Here is a 20,102-nt window from a genome sequence, read left to right as displayed (position 1 = left end):
CATCAATTCGACCATACCACGCTCTAGGTGCCTGTTTGAGCCCATATAAGGCTTTCTTTAATCTGCATACATGAGACTTCTTCTCATGTGTCTCAAAGCTTTCTGGATGTTCAATGTATACTTCCTCTTCTATTACCCCGTTCAAGAATGCCGTTTTGACATCCATCTGATGAATCTCTCATCCCATCTGTGCTGCAAGAGATATCACAGTTCTAATAGATGTATACCTGGCTACTGGGGCGAGGGTCTCTTTGTAGTCAATTCCTTCCTTCTGAGCATATCCCTTAGCCACAAACCTGGCCTTGTATTTTTCCACACTGTCGTCTGTAGCGTATTTAATCTTGTAGATCCATCTCGAACCTACCACCGATCTATCTTGAGGCCTAGGTACTACTTCCCAGACATCATTCACCATTATAGAGTTGTATTCCTCTACCATCGCATCCATCCAAACTTGATGTTGAATGGCCTTCTGAAAACTAGAAGGCTCCCCATCTTGAGCTACTAAGGCACGATATCTATCTGGCTGTTTTCACTCCCTTTGATTGTTTCTCGGTGCACTGATGAAATCTTTTGCAGCCCGCAGAATTTGTCGAAGTTCCCGACTCGTTCTTCCTCTGGTAGCAGGTGCATCTGTTATCTCCTCCTCTTCCTGTGATTCTTCCTGTTCTGAAGGAGAATTCTTGGCTTCCGCTGGTTGAAGTGGTTTGACCAACGACTCATCTTTTGACTGCTCCTCGGAAGGCATTTCCCGAGATTTTCTGAAGGCCCTATCTTCCATGAACTTCACATCTCGTCGAACTACTACCTTCTTGCTCCCTGGAAGATAGATTATATATGCCTTAGCATTCTCGCTATATCCCACTAGATATCCTTTCTCTGCAGTTTGATCTAACTTCTTCCTTTTCTCCTCGGGTATGCGACAATATGCTAAACTCCCAAATATCCTGAAATGGCTGACTTCAGGTGTCTTCCGGGTGAAGACTTTCTCTGGAGTAATCTTGCCCAATGCCCTATGAGGAGTTCTATTCTGGACATAGACTGTTGTGTTGCATGCTTTTTCCCATAGGAATTTTGGCATATCTTGATCATACATCATGGCCCTAGTTGCTTCCACGATAGTCCTGTTCTTCCTTTCTGCTACTCCATTCTACTACGGATTGTAAGGAGCTGTCTGCTCTCTTCTGATGCCCTCCCTAGCGCAAAAATCAATGAAGTCCTTATCGACATATTCTCCACCATTGTTTGAGCACAAAATTTTTATTTTCTTCCCTGTCAGATTCTCCACCAGAGCCTTGAACTCTTTGAGTTTGAATCAACAGAAAAGCTCGTCCTTGGTTTTCAGAAAATAAATCCAAATTTTCCTGGAGTGGTCATCAATGAAGGTGACGAAGTATTCAACACCACTAAGAGCTTTAGTGGACATTGGTCCACAGATATCTGAGTGTATCAATCCTAGTACACTCTTGGCCCTGTTTTTACTTCTAGGAAATGTTGCTTTGGCATACTTGCCCAGAGCACATCCTCTGCATACATCATCTCGTTCTGTACTAAGATCTAGAACTCCTGTTACAGTTTTCCTGAGAATTCTGAGAGCCCCATGGTGAAAATGTCCCATTCTTCTGTGCCATACTTCATTCAAATCCTTGTCTCCATTACTGCCTATCAGTGCCATTGGTGATTCTAGTTGTAACCTATACAACCTGTTACTTCTGATTCCGATATGCACTTTCTTTTTCCAACTCGGGTGTTTGACGTATACTTTCTCCTTAATGAAGAAAACATCATAGCCCTTGTTTTGAAGTTGTGATACGGAAAGTAAGTTCATCGCCAGTCCTAGCACATGCAACATATTGGTAGCACAGAACTGCTCTCCGTTTCTATTTGAAAAACTATGGTACCCTTCCCTACTGGAGTACACTTTGCCTTATTCCCCGTGGTGATCTGAAAATTCATCCTTTCCTCCTGATAATTTGAGAAACATTCCCGGATTCCTGTCATATGCCAGGAGGCTCCACTGTCTATATACCATACCTTTGATGATGCAGAGCTTGTCACACAAGCAACTTCTTCTTCCAATCTGGAAGCCAGCATAGAGAAATTGAAATTATTATCTCTTGTGCAATTGTCTAAAAATCTGCACGAGTCTCCTGACGTAGATGCCTCTGCATCATGATCTCGACCCATAATTGATTTTCCCTTCCTGTCTCTAATTCCTTGCTCTGATACCAGGTGAAAATTCTATTACTGCAGCAACTGATTTATTTTACCTATTTATTCTTCAATAAGTTATTTACGAAATCCCTTAAGTAAATATTAAAATAAATTCTACTACAGACATCACACCATTAAGCATAAACAAATACATGCACAAGAATCAAACACATCAACACAGTTATGTTTGGAAAATTGTCCCCGGAAAAACCCAATGCGGGAAAACCGATGCAGCAAAGGAGGATTTTATTAATTAGTTTTTCTTGAGTACAACTAGGGTGCCAAACTGGGTCACCCAACAGAGATAAATTCTCCGACATCTCCCCTAGGCTCAATGTCAGTCCAACTAGCCTCTGCGCAATTCCCAGGCCCTCTGCGTCAGCACTCTGCCTCACTGCATCAACACTTGGCCTCTCTGCGTCACCCATGCAGGCCCTCCAGTGACTGCGCAGTCTTGTTGCCTCTACGTCTTCTTGAGTGGCTCTGCGTCTGCATCTCTGATCTCTGCACTGATCCTTTGGCACTGTCCCTGCCTCTCTGTTACGTACTCGCTACCTCTTGCTGCAATCCAGTTTTCTAGTTCGAATTTCTTAGCAAGCCCTACTCCAGAAATCGAACTGACTGGTCTCCCTCAGTGTATTTCCAACTGACCCTCAAGCCTTCTCTTATACCTTTCTTGTTGATGAATCAACAGTCGAGATTAAGTCCCTAATCAACGGCTAAGATTAAAATAGACTTCATCTTTGTCTCTTAGAAGCTTCTCATCCTTATCTTTATTAATACCCATTAATATTTTTATTTTCCTAAGTTTAGACTTAGGAACTCATTAAAAATATTAATTATTTTAATAACTCTTCATCCAGATGGAATTTTCCAAAACGATTTTTGGGTCTTGGAGATCTCATGTGCTTTAGCCTCTCCACCAATTTTCATGGCTAGAGCACATCCGATGCTAACCTAAATCAACATATGACTCATGATATGAGACACATTATTATATTTTTTGTTGATATTTTGAGGTCGAGTCAGGTTTCGGGATTCAGGACCTAAGTTACTAGAAAACAGATACGGGAATGGATACGGGTACGGGGTTTGAAACGGATACGGCAAATTTTCAAAAAATCTGGATACGATACGGCAGGAAACGACACATAATAAATATATAATATATATATCTATATTAAAAATAAAAAATTCATATTACCATTCATATTTCAGAATCTAGATTATCTATACCATCTATGATCTATCATGATTCATGATTCATCATCATCAATTCAAGTTTCAACATATGCCATATTGAAGCAACGTTTTCAGTGTTCACTCTCCAAAGAGGCAGAGATTACCTTCTCATATCAAGCCAAGGGTTCCTTTTTTGCTGGCTAAATATATCTTGTTATCTGGCCAGAGTTTACCTCTTATTACTTGCCAGTCGAGTTTGCTGCTTTGTGGGCTGAGTTCTGCCATTTTTAAATGGGCTGAGTTTTGTCCTTTTGAGGACCCAGCTCCAGTCTATTTCTGGAGTTCAAGATGCTACTAAAAAGGGGGTTTAGTCCCCTCTTGTTGTGCCATTCAAGCTGCCCAAGACCTCTGTTATTGGTGGCTGAGGATTTGTTTGGAAGAACTGTGGGTAATATTTGATATCAGTCTTGCGTTTTTTGAATCTATCTTGTGCTAGACCAAAACAGTTCCAGTAAAAACTTAAAAGCCAAGGGAGGCAGTCTTGCTTGTGTCTACCTGTATCATGTCAACTATGTTCCAACTTCCAAGATGAAGATAATGCCAAATGGCAAAACCTCTGATTCTTTGTCCTTTTATGATATAATGGAATGAAGCCATGGAATCCTTTGATTCCAGCGTTGTTAATCCAGGTTTGCCTGTGTATTTATTATTAAAACAAAATGAACTATTTCCCTCTTCATGGATGTTTGAGCCATTTTAGAGCATTGCTGCACTGATCTCAAAATTTAAAAATTTGAAATAAACTTTAAGATATCTGGGGTGATTTCATAGCTCTTCTTCCCATTTCAGTGACCAGTCCATTAAAATCTTCAGAGAGCCATTTCATAAACTACTTTCAGATCATGTTCTTGTACTGTACAGTATCCTATCTTAATAACAGATTTTTAAAACTACAAGCGTTTCCAATTTCTGGGTCTAACAGACCAAAGCTCATTCTCGATAATTCATGTGCCTTTTAAGTTTTTACATAGTACTTTCCAATTTTCACGTCTAAAAGACCAAGCACATCATTAACAATTCCTGTCCTTTATTGCATAGCAGTTCACGTATCCCATATGACTTTTGCATGTGCATAAGATTTTTTTTTAACATTAAATCTACAGTTCTAAGCCATGAAAATTTAGACATGCATTTACAAAATACAAGACTGTCCAAGTATACAAGAGATGCTACAGCACATCAGCAAACTTAGCAACTGTTTCTAATTCTCAGCTCTCCAACATAGACATCTAATTAACATAGCCGGAACTGGAAGTGTTGACAGTATCAACCATAACACTATATAAAACACACCTGGGATTTACCATCCAGACAGAACGATGGAGGAGAAGAGGTTAACGTTTGTAACTTTGTTGTCCTACATACTCACTCACTGTACAGTGTAGAGAAAACGAAACAGCCTGCTAACTAATGCCGCAGAAACTTGAAAGCAAGAAATCATTGCGTTTAAACTTTAGACTCTAGAGATGAATCGAAAGATAAAAAGAGACAAAGATTATCAGTCGTGTACCAAGTCCAACGATGCCGGCAGGTTCAGTAACTTTCAACGGGCAGCGAAACTCTCAGCGGCGGCAGTGAACTCAGCACTCAGCACTCAGCGCTCTTGTCGTTTAGGAATTAGGTTAGGGTAGAATGAATCATAAACCGTGCCCGTAAAGTTAAAAGTTACAACTTCAAAACTTAAAATGCTAATCTGTTCCCGGCGGGCAAGGTTTTTGCTGACCAAACGTTTTGAAATTTTTAAAATACGTTTCACGATTCGCTGAAACGTATTGGTTTTTTTAAAACGGGAGGGTTTTTTCAGGAAAACGCCTGAAAAACGGCTAGAAAAAAAAACAAAACGTTTCCAAATCACCCAAAACGTTTTTGAGCCGTTTTTTTGCCGTTTCTGGGGTGGATACGTATCCAAAACGTAAAACGGCGTTTTGGCCCTTCAGGCAGCCATTCCCGATATCCTAGTTCAGGACATGATTCACTATTATGTGTGATGTAGCACTAGACATATTACGCATCTTATATATTAGTTCTATTTTCATACTTATGTGTCAATGTATTTATTTTATGTTGTGGATGCTTTAGATACTAAAAAAATTGAAAAAAATTGCTTTTTTTGTATTTTATTAATTTTGCCGATTTTTTGCCAATTTTTACCGATTTTTACGATTTTTTCATTTTCTAGACCTTCAACAATTTAATCCCGATCGCGATTATCACAATATTGGTATCTAGTCCACATACTTGGGGGAGGTTTGGTTCGGAATCATTAGGTTAAGAAGCTTCAAGCGCTTTGTTTCTTCTAGTATATTGGAGGTAATTCTCTTTCTTAAGATTAATTCTAGACTCTTCATCCTTTTCCTTTTCTAGGATAGTTATCCTATTTAGGAGAGAAGCTTGGGTTTGCTTGATTTAGGTGGCTATTTGATCAAATTTTGATTTGAAATTTTTATGGAATATAAAGTGAGATCAACATTACTAACATCCTTAGGGTTATTCTCAACAGTCATATTAGGCATATTGAAGGGTCCTATTTTGCAGGTTAACATGTTCAATTCAATTTTACAAGCCCACTCTTGAGCTTCTACCAAACTATTTGGAAACTTAATCCTTAGTATAAAACCAAATTGTCCTTGAAAAGCAGGAAAGGATAGCTTCATCTCTTGGCTTAAGGTCCTCAAGAAATTGCTTTATCAATGTGCTAAATCTCATATCAAATTCCTCCATAGACTTTGTTTCTTTCTTCTTAATTTCATTGAATTGAGTCAACAGTAATATACCATCTTTCTTAATTGCCCATCTTTTTATAAAAGCATGATGGAAAGCTTGCCAAGATTTAATGCTTTTCTCAGGGAGACTATTGTACCACGATCTTGCATTTTCTACTAACGATACAGAAAAAAGCTTCATGACTACATCGTCATGCTCATCTTGGACTAGATGAGGTTCAAAGATATTATAAAGTGAAGATAAGTGTAATTCAAGAGTAATAACATTGTTGCCTAAAAATATAGGTAACCACTTATCAAATTTCTTAGACATTTTGTGAGGGTAACCTTAGATTCTCGACATGTCTAAGGCTTTGAAGGCATTGGAAACATATGGTTGCAAAACCATTGGAGTTATTGATGGGGGGTTGCTAAAAAGAGCTTTAACTAGGAGAGTTCTGGAAAATTCTTTTTTATAGATCTTGATAGGATTAGCATATCTTTGAATAGGTCTTTGCTTGGAATATTCGAACACTAGGGTTCTCTTGATGTGGAGTCTCAAGATGAGCACGCTACATTGCAAACCAATAGGCCAAATAAGAAACATATTGAATAGACAAGACGGTTGAAATTACAAATGGCATGGCAGGGAACGTATGTCTAACAGTTAATGTACCCCTTAAGAGGACATGACAATTTGGTTTTAACCCAACACATAAATAATTATTTATTAACATGCACTGATATAATTGACGTATGTCAGGTTACAGGTGTATAACAGTGCCTACCATTGGATTCAGAGAAGTGTTTCAATAATAGAAGGGCATGTATTCACAATGACATGAATGCAGCGAGATAATCACATTATGTTGTATGAAAATGATTATCCACAGTGTTATAAACTTGTATCATTCTTGCATGATTGGATCTGCTGAACCTGATATTAGTTTTGTAGCTACAACATATTACTGTTTCCATGAATCAACAATCAATTACTAACGTGAATGTTTGGGGTCAAAGCTGTTCTATCACATTACGTTGTATGGAAATGATTATCCACAGTGTTATAAACTTGTATCATTCTTGCATGATTGGATCTGCTGAACCTGATATTAGTTTTGTAGCTACAACATATTACTGTTTCCATGAATCAACAATCAATTACTAACGTGAATGTTTGGGGTCAAAGCTGTTCTCTTTCTTGGTATTGCTATATGCCTAAAATATACCAGAAGTAGTGTCTTTTGAGGTCGAAAAGATCTTGTGATTCCTTAGTTTCTATGGGGTTTCTTGCTTTTCATTTCCACTCCACCCTTCGCCACCCCCTCCCCACCCACACTTCTGTGTAAATGGTAAGATCTGTCTGCAATGTTTTGCATCCTTGGGACTTCTTGAAAAATAGCTTAGAAATACACCTTTATGTATTCTTGGGACTGTGTGCTGGATAGTTTAGAGATTGAGTGGAAGTATTTATTAATGTTAAATTTTCTACTGTTGCATCTTTAGGACTATTATACTACATGCTGAATACATTAGGGAAGCATACCTTACGAATCCTTAGGAGTTGGGACTATGAAATGTATAGTTTAGGAATGCAATGGAACTTATTAGTAATAGTAAAATGTAATTTTCATTGTCCCGTGGCTGACATGAATGCTTTCTGTCTGTCTTTTTGTACTGTTACAGGATTTGAGGCTCCAAAATTGAGGTATAATTTGATGCCCATTGATTAAAGTTTGAAACTGTGCATTTTAGTGTACTTTTACAACCTCCTCTAACAGGGTTAAAATCTGTAGTGAATGTCTACATCAATATGTCCCGAGTAAGGTGCCTGTCTAAGGTGGTTTAATTGCTTTCTGTTTAAAGCTCTCGTTTTCCAAGAAAAATGAAAACTAAATATCTTCGTTAAGCATAACATATTAGAAGTAGAGAATGCATTAACTGCACAGGCACGCTGATCTGAAACTCTTTGCCAACAAATTACAAGATAAAGTGTTCTCTCAGATTGGACAATCTTGAGCTGGCTAGACACGTGCAATATCTTAGAGCTTGTATTTATGATGGCTGAAAATCAAAACTACTATCCACACAGCATAAATGGGCAAAGTAAATCAGGAAAGAGATTCCTCTTGACCACATTACAGTGTTTCAGAGCTTCTCTCTAGAAGTTAAACTTTATAGAGAATTATGTCTGATGAATAGATTCTAAAATTAGGCTTCCTCCAGATTTTAGATACATAATGTCTTAATGAAATGTAGGTCACCTTCCCAATTTATCAAATGACTGTATTTTTGTGATCAATAGACCTTGTGGGAAGGCAAGCTAAGGCACTCTCTAACTGCCATGCTGTCTCAACTTCAGATAAGATAAGATAAGATAAGATAATTTATCAATGTCCAACAAATGACCACAAAAGTGGGTCAATGGGACTGAAGAGTACAACCACAGTGAGTACTATGTGGGAGTGCTGGTGCAACTCCTAGAAAAAACCAAAAATAATACAAAGAAAAGAAACTTACATAAGTATACCATCAAAACATATGTATAAAACTGTGACAAAGAAACAATGATACAAAACACTGATTGAGTTTGTCCAAGACTAGAGAGGTGGACAACCCAACCCAAGAACCTATCAAGATGGACAGTGATGGAGGGAGATCAGATGATGGGGTTGATGTTGTGAAGGTCTCCTGAGTCTAATGGTCAAGGGTGAGGGGGGTGAACTGGGTATTGGCTTGCTGTTGGAGTCTTCTGGAACTATTGAGGAGCTTGGCTGCATGTTTCAGGGGGGGTGTACGAGTGAAGGATACTTGTAGAAACCCTATGTCAGAAGAAGGAAACTCCGAATGGATCTCTGGTACTCTTTTGGATCTAGGAGGTAGTTTGATGGGAAGGGCGTGCTCTACTCTAGATCTGTCTGGAGCTGATCTGTCTAATGCTTTGAGGACATGTGGCCTAATGTACAAACTGACACCTTCGAATTGGTCTCAATGGGATCGGGTGGTCTCCCAGAGGAGGAGGATGAGGGGAAACCCGAGGTCTCATCATTTGGTTGTTTGGTGCGCTCTGGATCTCTACCAACTGTTTGTTTCCCTGATTTGTCAGATCAACAAGGAAGTATGAGGTTGGTCTAGTCATCCTAGGGTAGGGCATGGCATGCAAGAGTTGAGATCTATGGTTGAAAATATCCCTAATGAAGAGGGCTAAGCATCTTCGATCCTGGTATTGGAGAGAGGTAGTGAGGGAGCCTCTTGAGTCCTTGTAGAGGCAGTGATAGTGTCCTCTGATCTCAGGGGCACTGGAAATGAGGTGCATCACTATCTTCGGCTCCTAAAGGTAAAACACTTAGCAGATCCTATCAAATCATGATATATGGTGATCTATCTCTATTCAAAGTCTATGGGAGTTGACCTGAAACTATCCCAAGGGGATCATGAGCGAGTGCATCCAATGTCTGCGTGAATAAAGGGGCTAGATGATCATGCCATTAGCTAGCTCCAAAAAGTGCTCTAGGTAGAAAGACATTTTAGAGCTCAGGGGTGTCGGAGGTGAGATCCAGGTGACCTAAATGCAGAATCTATAGATATCATCTCTGATAGCCTAGTTCAGAACCTGTCTAGTTGGCAAGAGATAGCATGGCGCATCAAAGGAGAATTCAAATGGGGGAAGGCGCTCTAGGGAGATACTCATTTTCTGAAGAAGCCAGGATGCCTTTGAGAACCAACCTTAGCCCTAGCTTGGGGAAGGATCTAAGGAAAGAGCCTTTGAGGAGCAATGATACCTCTCTTGCCCAGTGGCAGTCTTCGAGAGATCAAACATTATGAAGAAAAGAAACCAAGTGGAAAATGACCTCGAGTTGGAAAGGGTGGACACCAAACTTTGCCTGAATGATGGGTTGTGGTATTGTTTGTTTACACTAGATGATGTGCCTGAGAAGCAAGGTTTGTACTCCCTCTAATCTAGTCTAGACCGTTTGCAACAAGCTTGATCCTCATATTTTAGAGCCATAGAGAATTATGGGTCTGATAATTGCCTCGATAAGATAGAGTTTGGTTGAGATGCCCTGAAATTACCCCTAGAAGCACTATCACTTGATGAGGGCCAGGGAACCATACCCTTTACTAAGTCGAGGTTGGATGGCCTACTGCAAACCAAAATTGGGCCATATGAATTGTACTCCCAGGTAACTGTAAGTTATGGTGATCTCAATCTCTGTCCCTTGGTAGTAGAAATGTAAATTTGTAAGAGAGTGCTTTGGTGATCCTGAAATTGCCCCTGGAAGCACTATCACTTGATGAGGGCCAGGGAACCATACCCTTTACTAAGTCGAGGTTGGATGGCCTACTGCAAACCAAAATTGGGCCATATGAATTGTACTCCCAGGTAACTGTAAGTTGTGGTGATCTCAATCTCTGTCCCATGGTAGTAGAAATGTAAATTTGTAAGAGAGTGCTTTGATGCTTTGAAGATCAAAACCTTGGTTTTACCTAGGTTGATCGTCAACTGTTGGAGGTCACAAAAATTGGCTAGTTGATTGATTTGTCTGTGTAAGCCCACATGATTAGAGGCCAACAAGTCCAGGTCATCGACGAAGAGTAGGCAGATCAACACCTAATGTAGAAGACATCCATCGCTCTTCCGGATATGCTCATGAAGGAAGGACTCTAGCTCATCAATATAGATCCCAAATATGGTCGGTGAGAGGGGCAACCATGTTTTACCATAATGGTACTTTGGATGAGTCAGAAAGGATGTGTGCCATCTTGAGGCATCCCATAATTGACTCATATCGTCTCATTTCTGAAAATTCCTTGAACTGCAACTACTGGAATTGATTCTCCTAACTGATCAGCAATATATTAATTTTCCAATTAATATCAAATAAATCACACTGCAATTCTTCACGACAAATTAAATACACTGCGAAAAATTAATTTGGAACTGAGAAATTCATGCACACAATTAACACGGTTATTTTGAACTAATGTCCCCGAAAAAACCTTGAAGGGAAAATCGATGCAACAGATGAGGGTATATTTTATTATGCAACAATAAAAGTCTGAGTACAATAATGTGGATGCCCAACTAGCAATCCTCTGGAAAATATACTAGCAAAATATTTTAGAGAAATTTTCTCCCTTCTGCAATAATTTGGCCTCCCTCTGGCCTGCTCGAACTCTCTCACTAGCAACTTGCTTTGCCAGAATTTGCACTGCTTGACCTGGGAAAATCCTACAACCTACTAGCTGGCTCTAGATGAGCCATCTTGCCTCCCTCTGCCTCTGGAATGAAGTCGCTCTGCCTTCCGAACAATCTTCTGCCCTCCAACAACTGAGTCGACCTCCTTTTCGGCACTTCACACAAGGTTTTGGCTCACTCGCACTGGCTATGTGACCCTCTCTGCAAAAATATTCAACCTCCTCTCTCTTGCCAAAGTGGCATTGGGGAGACACTGGAAAACTCTCCGGATCTCTCTACTTCTGCTCCCTCAATCACAGATCCTCCTCCACTGGCTCAAATTCTTCCCTCACTGAATCTCTGTGCACTGGGAAATTTGCACTGCATAGATACTTGCTCCCTCACTTGCTACATAGATACTTGCTCTCTCCTCATCCCATCGATTTGCTCTTATAATCTCTCACTGGAGCTTCAACGACCATGATGAGATCCTCATCAATGGCTAAGGTCATCTTAGATTGGATCCATATGAGTCTCTAGAGCCTTCTCAATCATCCTCAATTAATTTCCATTAATCAATCAATTTTCCTAGGTTAGACATAGGCATTTTTTAATTATTGATCAATTAAGTTAATTGAGGCATTTCACAAGCTTATCTTGCGAAACTTTTTATGGGTTTTGGAGATCTTGTGTTCCTTTGCCTCTTAAATACAAAATGAGTCTAGAACATCTGTGTGATGCTACAAAAAATAACACTCCCTCTTAGTGAGGAAGGTGTTTTCTCCACCAATACTACTCTCCTACACCTAGACAATCATGTGTTGTTGATGTTTGACTGACCTCCTCCACTTTCTAAGTTGACCAATCTCCTTGTCACTTGAAATCACTATGAAGACAATATTGTCCATCATGCTATTGCGCAAACTCTGATCTACTCATACTGTTGCTTGCTACTGCTCTACTGCTATCTCTACATTGTTGCTGCAACCACTGCTATAATGAGTCTGATCTCCCTAGATCCGAAAGTACTAGCTTCCATAGGTCTACTCCCTCTGAAGCTAGACTCCCTCCGAGTCTCAACTTCCCTATGGGAAATATCTCTGCTCCCTCCTGGCAACTCGCATTGTCCTACACTGGAAACTAGACTGCGTAGCTTTGCATTGGGAATCTTCTAGTTGGAACTGCACCTGCATACTGCAACTGGGCAATTCGCACTGCCTATGTTACTACAACCGTCTCTCGATCATTTGACTGCAACTGGCTCTGCTACTGTCTATCTGACTACTATTTGCTGACGCTGTGTTACTGCAACTGTCTATCTGACTACTATCCACTGACACTGTGTTATTGCAACTGTCTATGGATCATCTGACTGCAACTAGAAATTGGAAACCCTCTTCTTCTCTGTGTGCTTTTCTCTTCCTACCCTATGTAGATCTGCAACTGTTGCAAATCTCTGCGCCCAGATTTGATAGATCTTCTCTGCAAAATAACCGATCTACTCACCAGAGCCCTCTCTAGCAAATCCATTGCCTGCGGACTGGATTTGGAAATCGAACCATTTGCCTCTACAATTTGCACCACTAGCTAGCCTGTGTAGATCTGGAGAGATTGTGCTCAGATCTCCCTCGGAAACTCCACACATCTGCTTCCCTTGCTCTAAGTTTCAAATTTGATCAAACACGCTCTGATACCATGTGAAAATTCCTCGAACTGTAGCGACTGGAATTTATTCTCCTAACTGATTAGTAATTTATTAATTTTCTCATTAATATCGAATAAATCACATTGCAATTATTCACAACAAATTAAATACATTGTGGAAAATTAAACTAGAACTAAGAAATTCATGCACACAATTAACATAGTTATTTTGGACTAATGTCCTCGGGAAAACCCCGAGGGAAAACCGGTGCAGCATATGAGGGTTTATTTTACTATGCAGCAGTAAAAATCTTTGTCTTGAGGATGAACCACATTATTATTCAGAATATTGATCACAAAAGTCTAAGATCTAACAAAGTAAAAATCTTAGTACAATAATGTAATATCCCTTATCAGAGATATCCCTCAAACACAAGCAAACTCCAACCAGAGAAATAACAATAATGCAACATACAAGAATGTATACATGGAATATAAGAAGAAACTCGAGAAATGCAGAGAGAAATGCTAAGCCATTTTATTATACTGAGTAATGGAAAGAGTACAAGAGGTGATCAGAAAGATAGCACCTCGACTTGCACAAGGCAAGTGAAGAAATACACTTAGAACGGTAAGGAAATGGCCTCTCTCTGAACTGCGTCCAAATTGCTGGAGAACTGATGTGCTGCTGCTACTGTTGGAATCAAATGAGGATTTGGGGTTGTTCCCCTCCTTAGAAAATGCTGAAACTCTGGAATCAGCCTCTGCTCAATAAACCCAGAAAAGCCTAGAAAGCTTTTCTAAAATAGCCGACCCCCGAAAATCACCCCCTTGAGGATCTATGCTCTCCCTCAAGGCTCTGCGCTGCTCTTGAAGAGAATCCTCCAACTCTACCTGAAACTCTGCCAAAATCCTCCAATATGCAAGGGCTAATCCCTTGCAGAATCTCCAAGCTCAAATCCTCCACAAAACCCAACCCGGAGCTCCTACCAAAAGAACTGCATCCTCCCCTCTCAAGACTGCGCAGTCATCAAAATACTCAGCTCCTCCTCAACTCCAGAAATCGCTCCTCCTGCAAAATACTATTGAAACTACCTTGCCCGAGCAGGCACTCGAAGTCCCCCAGGGCTAAGCGTGAGATCTTCGAACGGAGACACTCGATGCACTAAACAATGCCGCAGACAGGCTAAACAGCCAACGTGCTCTAAGTCGAAGTGACTAGCTCAAATGCAACATAATCGAATCATCAAAATGAGGACGCTCCTCTCTCCTTTATAGCGTTGGCCTCTCTAAAAACCCTAAGGCCCACCTCCTCCAACATAGCCTCTCTCTTGCCACGTGTTCCTTCTCCATTTGCGCAGTCCCTCCAAGTGTCTACATGGGCCCCTTTTTTACGTGGTCCTTGGGCCCCCTTGGCTCCACTTTTAAGTTACAACGTTGTGCTACTAGGGAGTGACTTTATTCATAAAGTGAGTTATGTCCCCCTTTCCTCACCTTTTTATTTATAAATAACTATAGAAGGCAAAATTGAGCAAAATCGAATATTCCAATTAGCCATGGCTAATTAGGAATATTACAGTCTCCCTCGGCAAAATGTTGCTTGTCCTCAAGCAACTGAAGTGATGGATGCTGCAAAATTTTCTCTCTCCCAAGTGGCATCCTCATCCGGTAAATTCTTCCACCTCACCAAGAATTCCCGGACCATCTTGCTCCGTAGTTGCCTCTCCCTGGTATCAATAATAGCCTCTGGCTGCAACACCAATTGCCCCTCATCATCCGTGGGTGGTAGCTCATCTGTCACTATCACCTGTTGCCCCAATGCCTTCTTCAGGCATGATACATGAAAAATGTTCTGAATCTTGCTGCCTTGGGGCAGCTCCAATTCATACGCAACCTGTCCAATCCTGCGTATCACCCTGTATGGCCCATAAAATCGGGGCTTGAGCTTATTAGCTCCCTTATACTTCAGTGACGACTGTTGGTATGGCTGTAATCGTAGGTAGACCAAGTCCCCTACCTCAAACTGTCTCTCCACCTGACCCCTGTCAGCATATAGCTTCTGCTGGTTCTGCGCTGTAGCCATATTATCCTTGAGAGCTCGGAGGATATCCTGACTCTCTTGGATCCAAATCTTGGCTCTCGGAGCCTTGCTAGCACCAAACATCATGTCAGCAAAAGATAAAGAATGATATCCATACAAAGCATAGAATGGTGACATACCAATGGACATGTGATGTGTAGTGTTGTAGCAGTACTCCCCCAGATGCAACCACTTCAGCCATGCTTGCTGCTGCCCACTGACATAGTTACGCAAGTAGCCCTCCAGCCACTTGTTAAATATCTCTGTCTGCTCGTCCGTCTGTGGATGATAACTGGTACTCGGTGTCAACTCCATCCCCACCAACTGGAAAAGCTCCTGCCAAAACCCGCCCATGAAACGGTTGTCTGTGTCAATGATGATGGTCTTAGGAAGACCATGTAGCTTGAAGACCTCTCTGAAGAACAGCTCGGCCACCTGCGCTGCTGTGTAGTGTGCGGATATGGCGAAAAAATGTGCGTACTTTGTCAGTCGATCAATGACGACAAAGATGCAATCCTTGCCCTGCACCATGGGCAACCCTGTGATGAAGTCCATCGAAATACTCTCCCATTTACCCTCCAGAATGGGAAGACTCTGCAATAATCCTGTAGGATGGCTCATCTCCTCCTTGTTCCTCTGGCAAATATCGCACTCCCGGAGATGCTGGAGTATGTCCTCTTTGAGGCCCTTCCATGAGAACCTCTCTCTAATGGCCCTGTAGGTTTTGGTAAACCCTTGATGGCCGGCCAATGGTGAATCATGTGATGCTTGAAGTATCTTCTTCTTGAGCTGAGATCCCTCAGTCAAGAAGATCCGGTCCCTGTAGTAGATGATCTCATCGATCACCCTGTACTTGTCATCCGCCACCTGCCCATCCAAAATCTCAAATGCAAATCTGTACTTGGAGTACTCTACTAAGAGTCGAGCCCTCCAATCCGTGTCCAAGCTCATAAGAGACAACGTGGCTGGTCTACGTGAAAGGGCATCTGCTACCACATTGTTCTTACCCTTGACATACTCAATGTCAAAGTCATATGCTTGGATCTTACTGATCCACTTCTGCTGCCTCTCCTATAGCTGTTTCTACTCCAAAAAGAACCTGAGGCTGTTGTGATCAGTCCTCACCTTGAACCTGTTACCCACTAAATACTGCCGGAATTTGCCCAATGCATACATAAATGCCAGCATCTCCTTGTCGTATATAGAATACAACCTCTCATGCGGAAGGAGCTTCCGACTCTCAAAGGCTATAGGGTGACCTCCCTGCATCAACACTGCGTCGATCCCCTCTCCCGACGCATCACACTCCAAGACAAATGGCTGCGAAAAATCCAGCAATACAAGCACTGGGCAACTGCTCATAACCTTGTTGAGCCTGTCAAAGGCTCACTGCGATGTATCCAACCAACTGAATGCCCCCTTCCTCGTCAGATCTGTCAAGGGTGCAGCAAGCTGTGAGAAATTCTTGACGAACTTCCGGTAGTAAGTACAAATGCCAATGAATCCCCGGAGTTCTATCACGTTCCTCAGCTCCAGCCAATCTCTGATGGCCCTGATCTTCTCCTCGTGGACTCTCACTCTGTCCACCCCTATGATGTGTCCCAAGTACAACATCTCCGTCAACCCAAACTCACACTTGGAGAGCTTGGCATAGAACTGTTGCTCCTCCAAGATGCGCAACACTGTCTCAATGTGCTGGAGATGCTCCTCCCAAGTCCTGCTGTAAATGAGAATATCATCAAAGAACACCAACACAAACTTCCTCAAGTGATTGCGGAAGATGTGATTCATGCAGGACTGGAATGTAGCTGGGGCGTTGGTTAGCCGAAGGGCATCACCAAAAACTCAAAGTGCCCATAGTGACACCTGAAGGCGGTCTTGGGAATGTCCTGCTCCCTCATGCAAATCTGATGGTACCCAGATCTCAAATCAATCTTTGAGAAGAATTGTGCTCCTCTCAACTCATCCATCAACTCATCGATCCTGGGTATGGGGTACCTGTTCTTCAGTGTCTTCTTGTTCAGGGCCCTGTAGTCAATGCACATCCTCAATGTGCCATCCTTCTTCTTCACCAACACCACGGAAGAAGCAAAAGGACTCGTGCTCGGCCGAATGTGCCCAAGGGCCAGCAACTCCTGAATGGCAAGCTCAATCTCATCCCGATAGGCCTTGGGATGCCTATAGGGGTAGTAATCACTGCTTGTATGCCCTGCTCAAGCTCAATGGTGTGCTCAAACCCCCGGTCCGGTGGCTATCCCGGCGGAATCTCCCCAAACACTGTGGCATACTGGTCAAGGATGGACTGTATCTCTGGGTGCACCGTCTGCCCTGTAGTCCCTGCCTCTGATGCACATAGCTCCACTGCCACTCTATGTCTCCCTTCTGGAAGACTTCCTCCATCCGATGAGCCGAAACTGTCTGAGGCGGATATGTGTGCTGTCCCCGTATCTTCTCATGCCTCCCTGTCTTCTTGTCATATCTCTAGGGCCTTCCAATCTGTCGTGACCTTCCCTAGAGTGATAAGCCACTGAGCACCTAGTATCATGTTGGTGTCCGAAATATCGACCACGAAAAAGTGGTTAGTCAGTGTGTAGGTGCCCATCGTCACTGATAACTTGGAACATAACGAGCACACACCATGGTCTGATCTCCTAGGACCAAAACTGAAAAGCCATCGAAGCTCTCTGTTTGTATACCTCTCTGCTCAACCATTATGCATCAATGAAGTTGTGGGTTGCCCCACTATCAACCAAAACTGATACTCGCTGCCCACGTACTGTCCCATGTACGCGCAGCGTCGAATGCTTGGGAACTCCTCACAATGCTGCAAGGGCCTCTTTGGTAGGTGCAAAAGCTACACCACCTGCTGGTGGTGGTGAGGTGGCAGAGGATCCTGCGCGGTATGACTATCTCCTACCTCCATATCATCCTCTTCCCCGCTGCTCTCGGAGAAGACCTCAATAAAATGTGCTTTGCCAGCAGCACATCTATGTCCCGGTGCCCACGGCTCCTGACAAGTAAAGCACAACCGCTTCTTCTTCAGCTCCCTCCTGGCATCATCATCAATCTGTGCTCGTCTTGGATTCCCCTTTGGAGGCAAATCCTCACATCCTTCCCCTTAGGCTGGAAAGCCTGTCTCTGGGGGTAAGGTGTCCGGGTCTGGGTAAGGCATCCTGTAAGTCCCGGGTCCTGCTAATAGCATCCTGGAGTGTGGCTGGTCTAGTGGATCTGACTAGACCCCGAAGTGGCTCTGCTAACCCCTCAACAAACATGTAGATCCTCCGTGCCGCGGATATATCTGGCACCATCACTGAAACCCTCAAAAAGTCTGCAATGTAGGTCTCTGCATTCCTGGTCTGCTTGAGCCTCGTCAGCTCAACAAAGTGTTGTTCCGGATCCCTCCGGTCAAACCTCCCTATCAATCTCCTAGTGAACTCGGCATATGTTGTTACTGTGGAGTGTCTGAGTGTAACCAACCCATGGAACCACTAGTCCTGGGCCTCACCATCCAAATGTAATTTCGCCACCTTGATGGCCTCTGTCTCCGACATCTGGTTAAGCTGGAAATAGATGTCCAGCTTCTCCACCCAAGACTTTGCTGAACTGTTTGATGAGCCATCAAACGTAGGCAAGTGGAATCTACTAGCTGTGCGGTGGGTGTCTCCATCATGATAATGTCGGTATCCTCTGTGATGGTCGCGGGGTCTGCTATCCCGCTGGAGCTGAACAAAGTCTCTGAATGAGAGAGCATCCCTGAACTCTTGCCCATAGGCCTGGTACTGCGCAAAATAATCGCCCATATGTCCAGGCTCTGCCTCCTGCTGGGCTTCGGCTCCCGCGTTGCTCCTAGGAAAGTGGGCATGGTAGAGCGTATAGGGGCATGTGAGGCCATCTGTTGAGTAGTATCACGCTGGGTGGCACCCTGCTCTGGCAAATGTGGGATGTACCCGATCCCTCACCAACCTGGAAAACCTGTGGGTTCTCATGCTGTCTAGCCTCCACCGCCGTGAATCTCTGTCCCATCACCTTGATCTGCCTCGACAGATCCTGCACTGATTTGAGGAGCATGTCCGCAAATCTCTTCCCATCCTCATCTGCCATCGGATCCTCCTGCTCTGCGTCCACCATAGGTTCCTCCTATTTTGTGTTCACCGCAGGCTCCTCCTGTTCTGTGTCCACCACTCGAACACAGTCTCCCTCTCCGTAGGTGTTCTCCAACCTACGCTCAATATCTCTGTATTTCCTACCTCTGTAACAGATGTAGGGCTTCTCCCTCGGTGTCATAGACTGCTAGCTCCACAGGCTGAGCCAGATCTATGCTCTGATACCACTGTAATATCCCTTATCAGAGATATCCCTCAAACACAAGCAAACTCCAACCAGAGAAATAACAGTAATGCAACATACAATAATGTATACATGGAATATAAGCAGAAACTCGAGAAATGTAGAGAGAAATGCTAAGCCATTTTATTATACTGAGTAATGGAAAGAGTACAAGAGGTGATCAGAAAGATAGCACCTCGACTTGCACAAGGCAAGTGAAGAAATACACTCAGAATGGTAAGGAAATGGCCTCTCTCTGAACTGCGTCCAAACTGCTGGAGAACTGCTGTGTTGCTGCTACTGTTGGAATCAAATGAGGATTTGGGGCTATTCCCCTCCTTAGAAAATGCTGAAACTCTGGAATCAGCCTCTGCTCAATAAACCTAGAAAATCCCAGAAAGCTTTTCTAAAATAGCTGACCCCTGAAAATCACCCCCTTGAGGATCTACGCTCTCCCTCAAGGCTCTGCACTGCTTCTGAAGAGAACCCTCCAAAACTCTACCCGAAACTCTGCCAAAATCCTCCAATATGCAAGGGCTAATCCCTTGCACAATCTCCAAGCTCAAATCCTCCACAAAAACCCAACCCGGAGCTCCTACCAAAAGAACTGCGTCCTCCCCTCTCAAGACTGCGCAGTCATCAAAATACTCAGCTCTTCCTCAACTCCAGAAATCGCTCCTCCTACAAAATACTACTGAAACTACCTTGCCCGAGC

General features: G+C 42.8%; 1 protein-coding gene across 5 annotated transcripts in view; it reads left to right on the top strand.

Moving 5' to 3' along the window:
* LOC149203970 (endo-1,3;1,4-beta-D-glucanase-like) overlaps positions 1–20,102 on the top strand; it is a 439,676-nt gene that overhangs the window by 245,504 nt on the left and 174,070 nt on the right. For 2 of the 5 annotated variants that reach the window (XM_089403639.1, XM_089403642.1), the window contains exon 2: positions 7,845–7,866. The exons of the other annotated variants lie outside the window; for them this stretch is intronic. In XM_089403639.1, the coding sequence (XP_089259765.1) occupies positions 7,845–7,866 (22 nt within the window). The remainder of the gene's footprint in view (positions 1–7,844; positions 7,867–20,102) is intronic. 5 annotated transcript variants of the gene reach the window in all.

Source organism: Pinus tabuliformis, chromosome 2_1 (genome assembly GCF_031772625.1).
Source record: "Pinus tabuliformis cultivar Carrire ecotype Pingquan chromosome 2_1, CPIR1, whole genome shotgun sequence".
NCBI lineage: Eukaryota > Viridiplantae > Streptophyta > Pinopsida > Pinales > Pinaceae > Pinus > Pinus tabuliformis.
The sequence above is the reverse complement of the archived record's forward strand: the minus strand, read 5'-3'. Positions and strand labels throughout refer to the sequence as shown.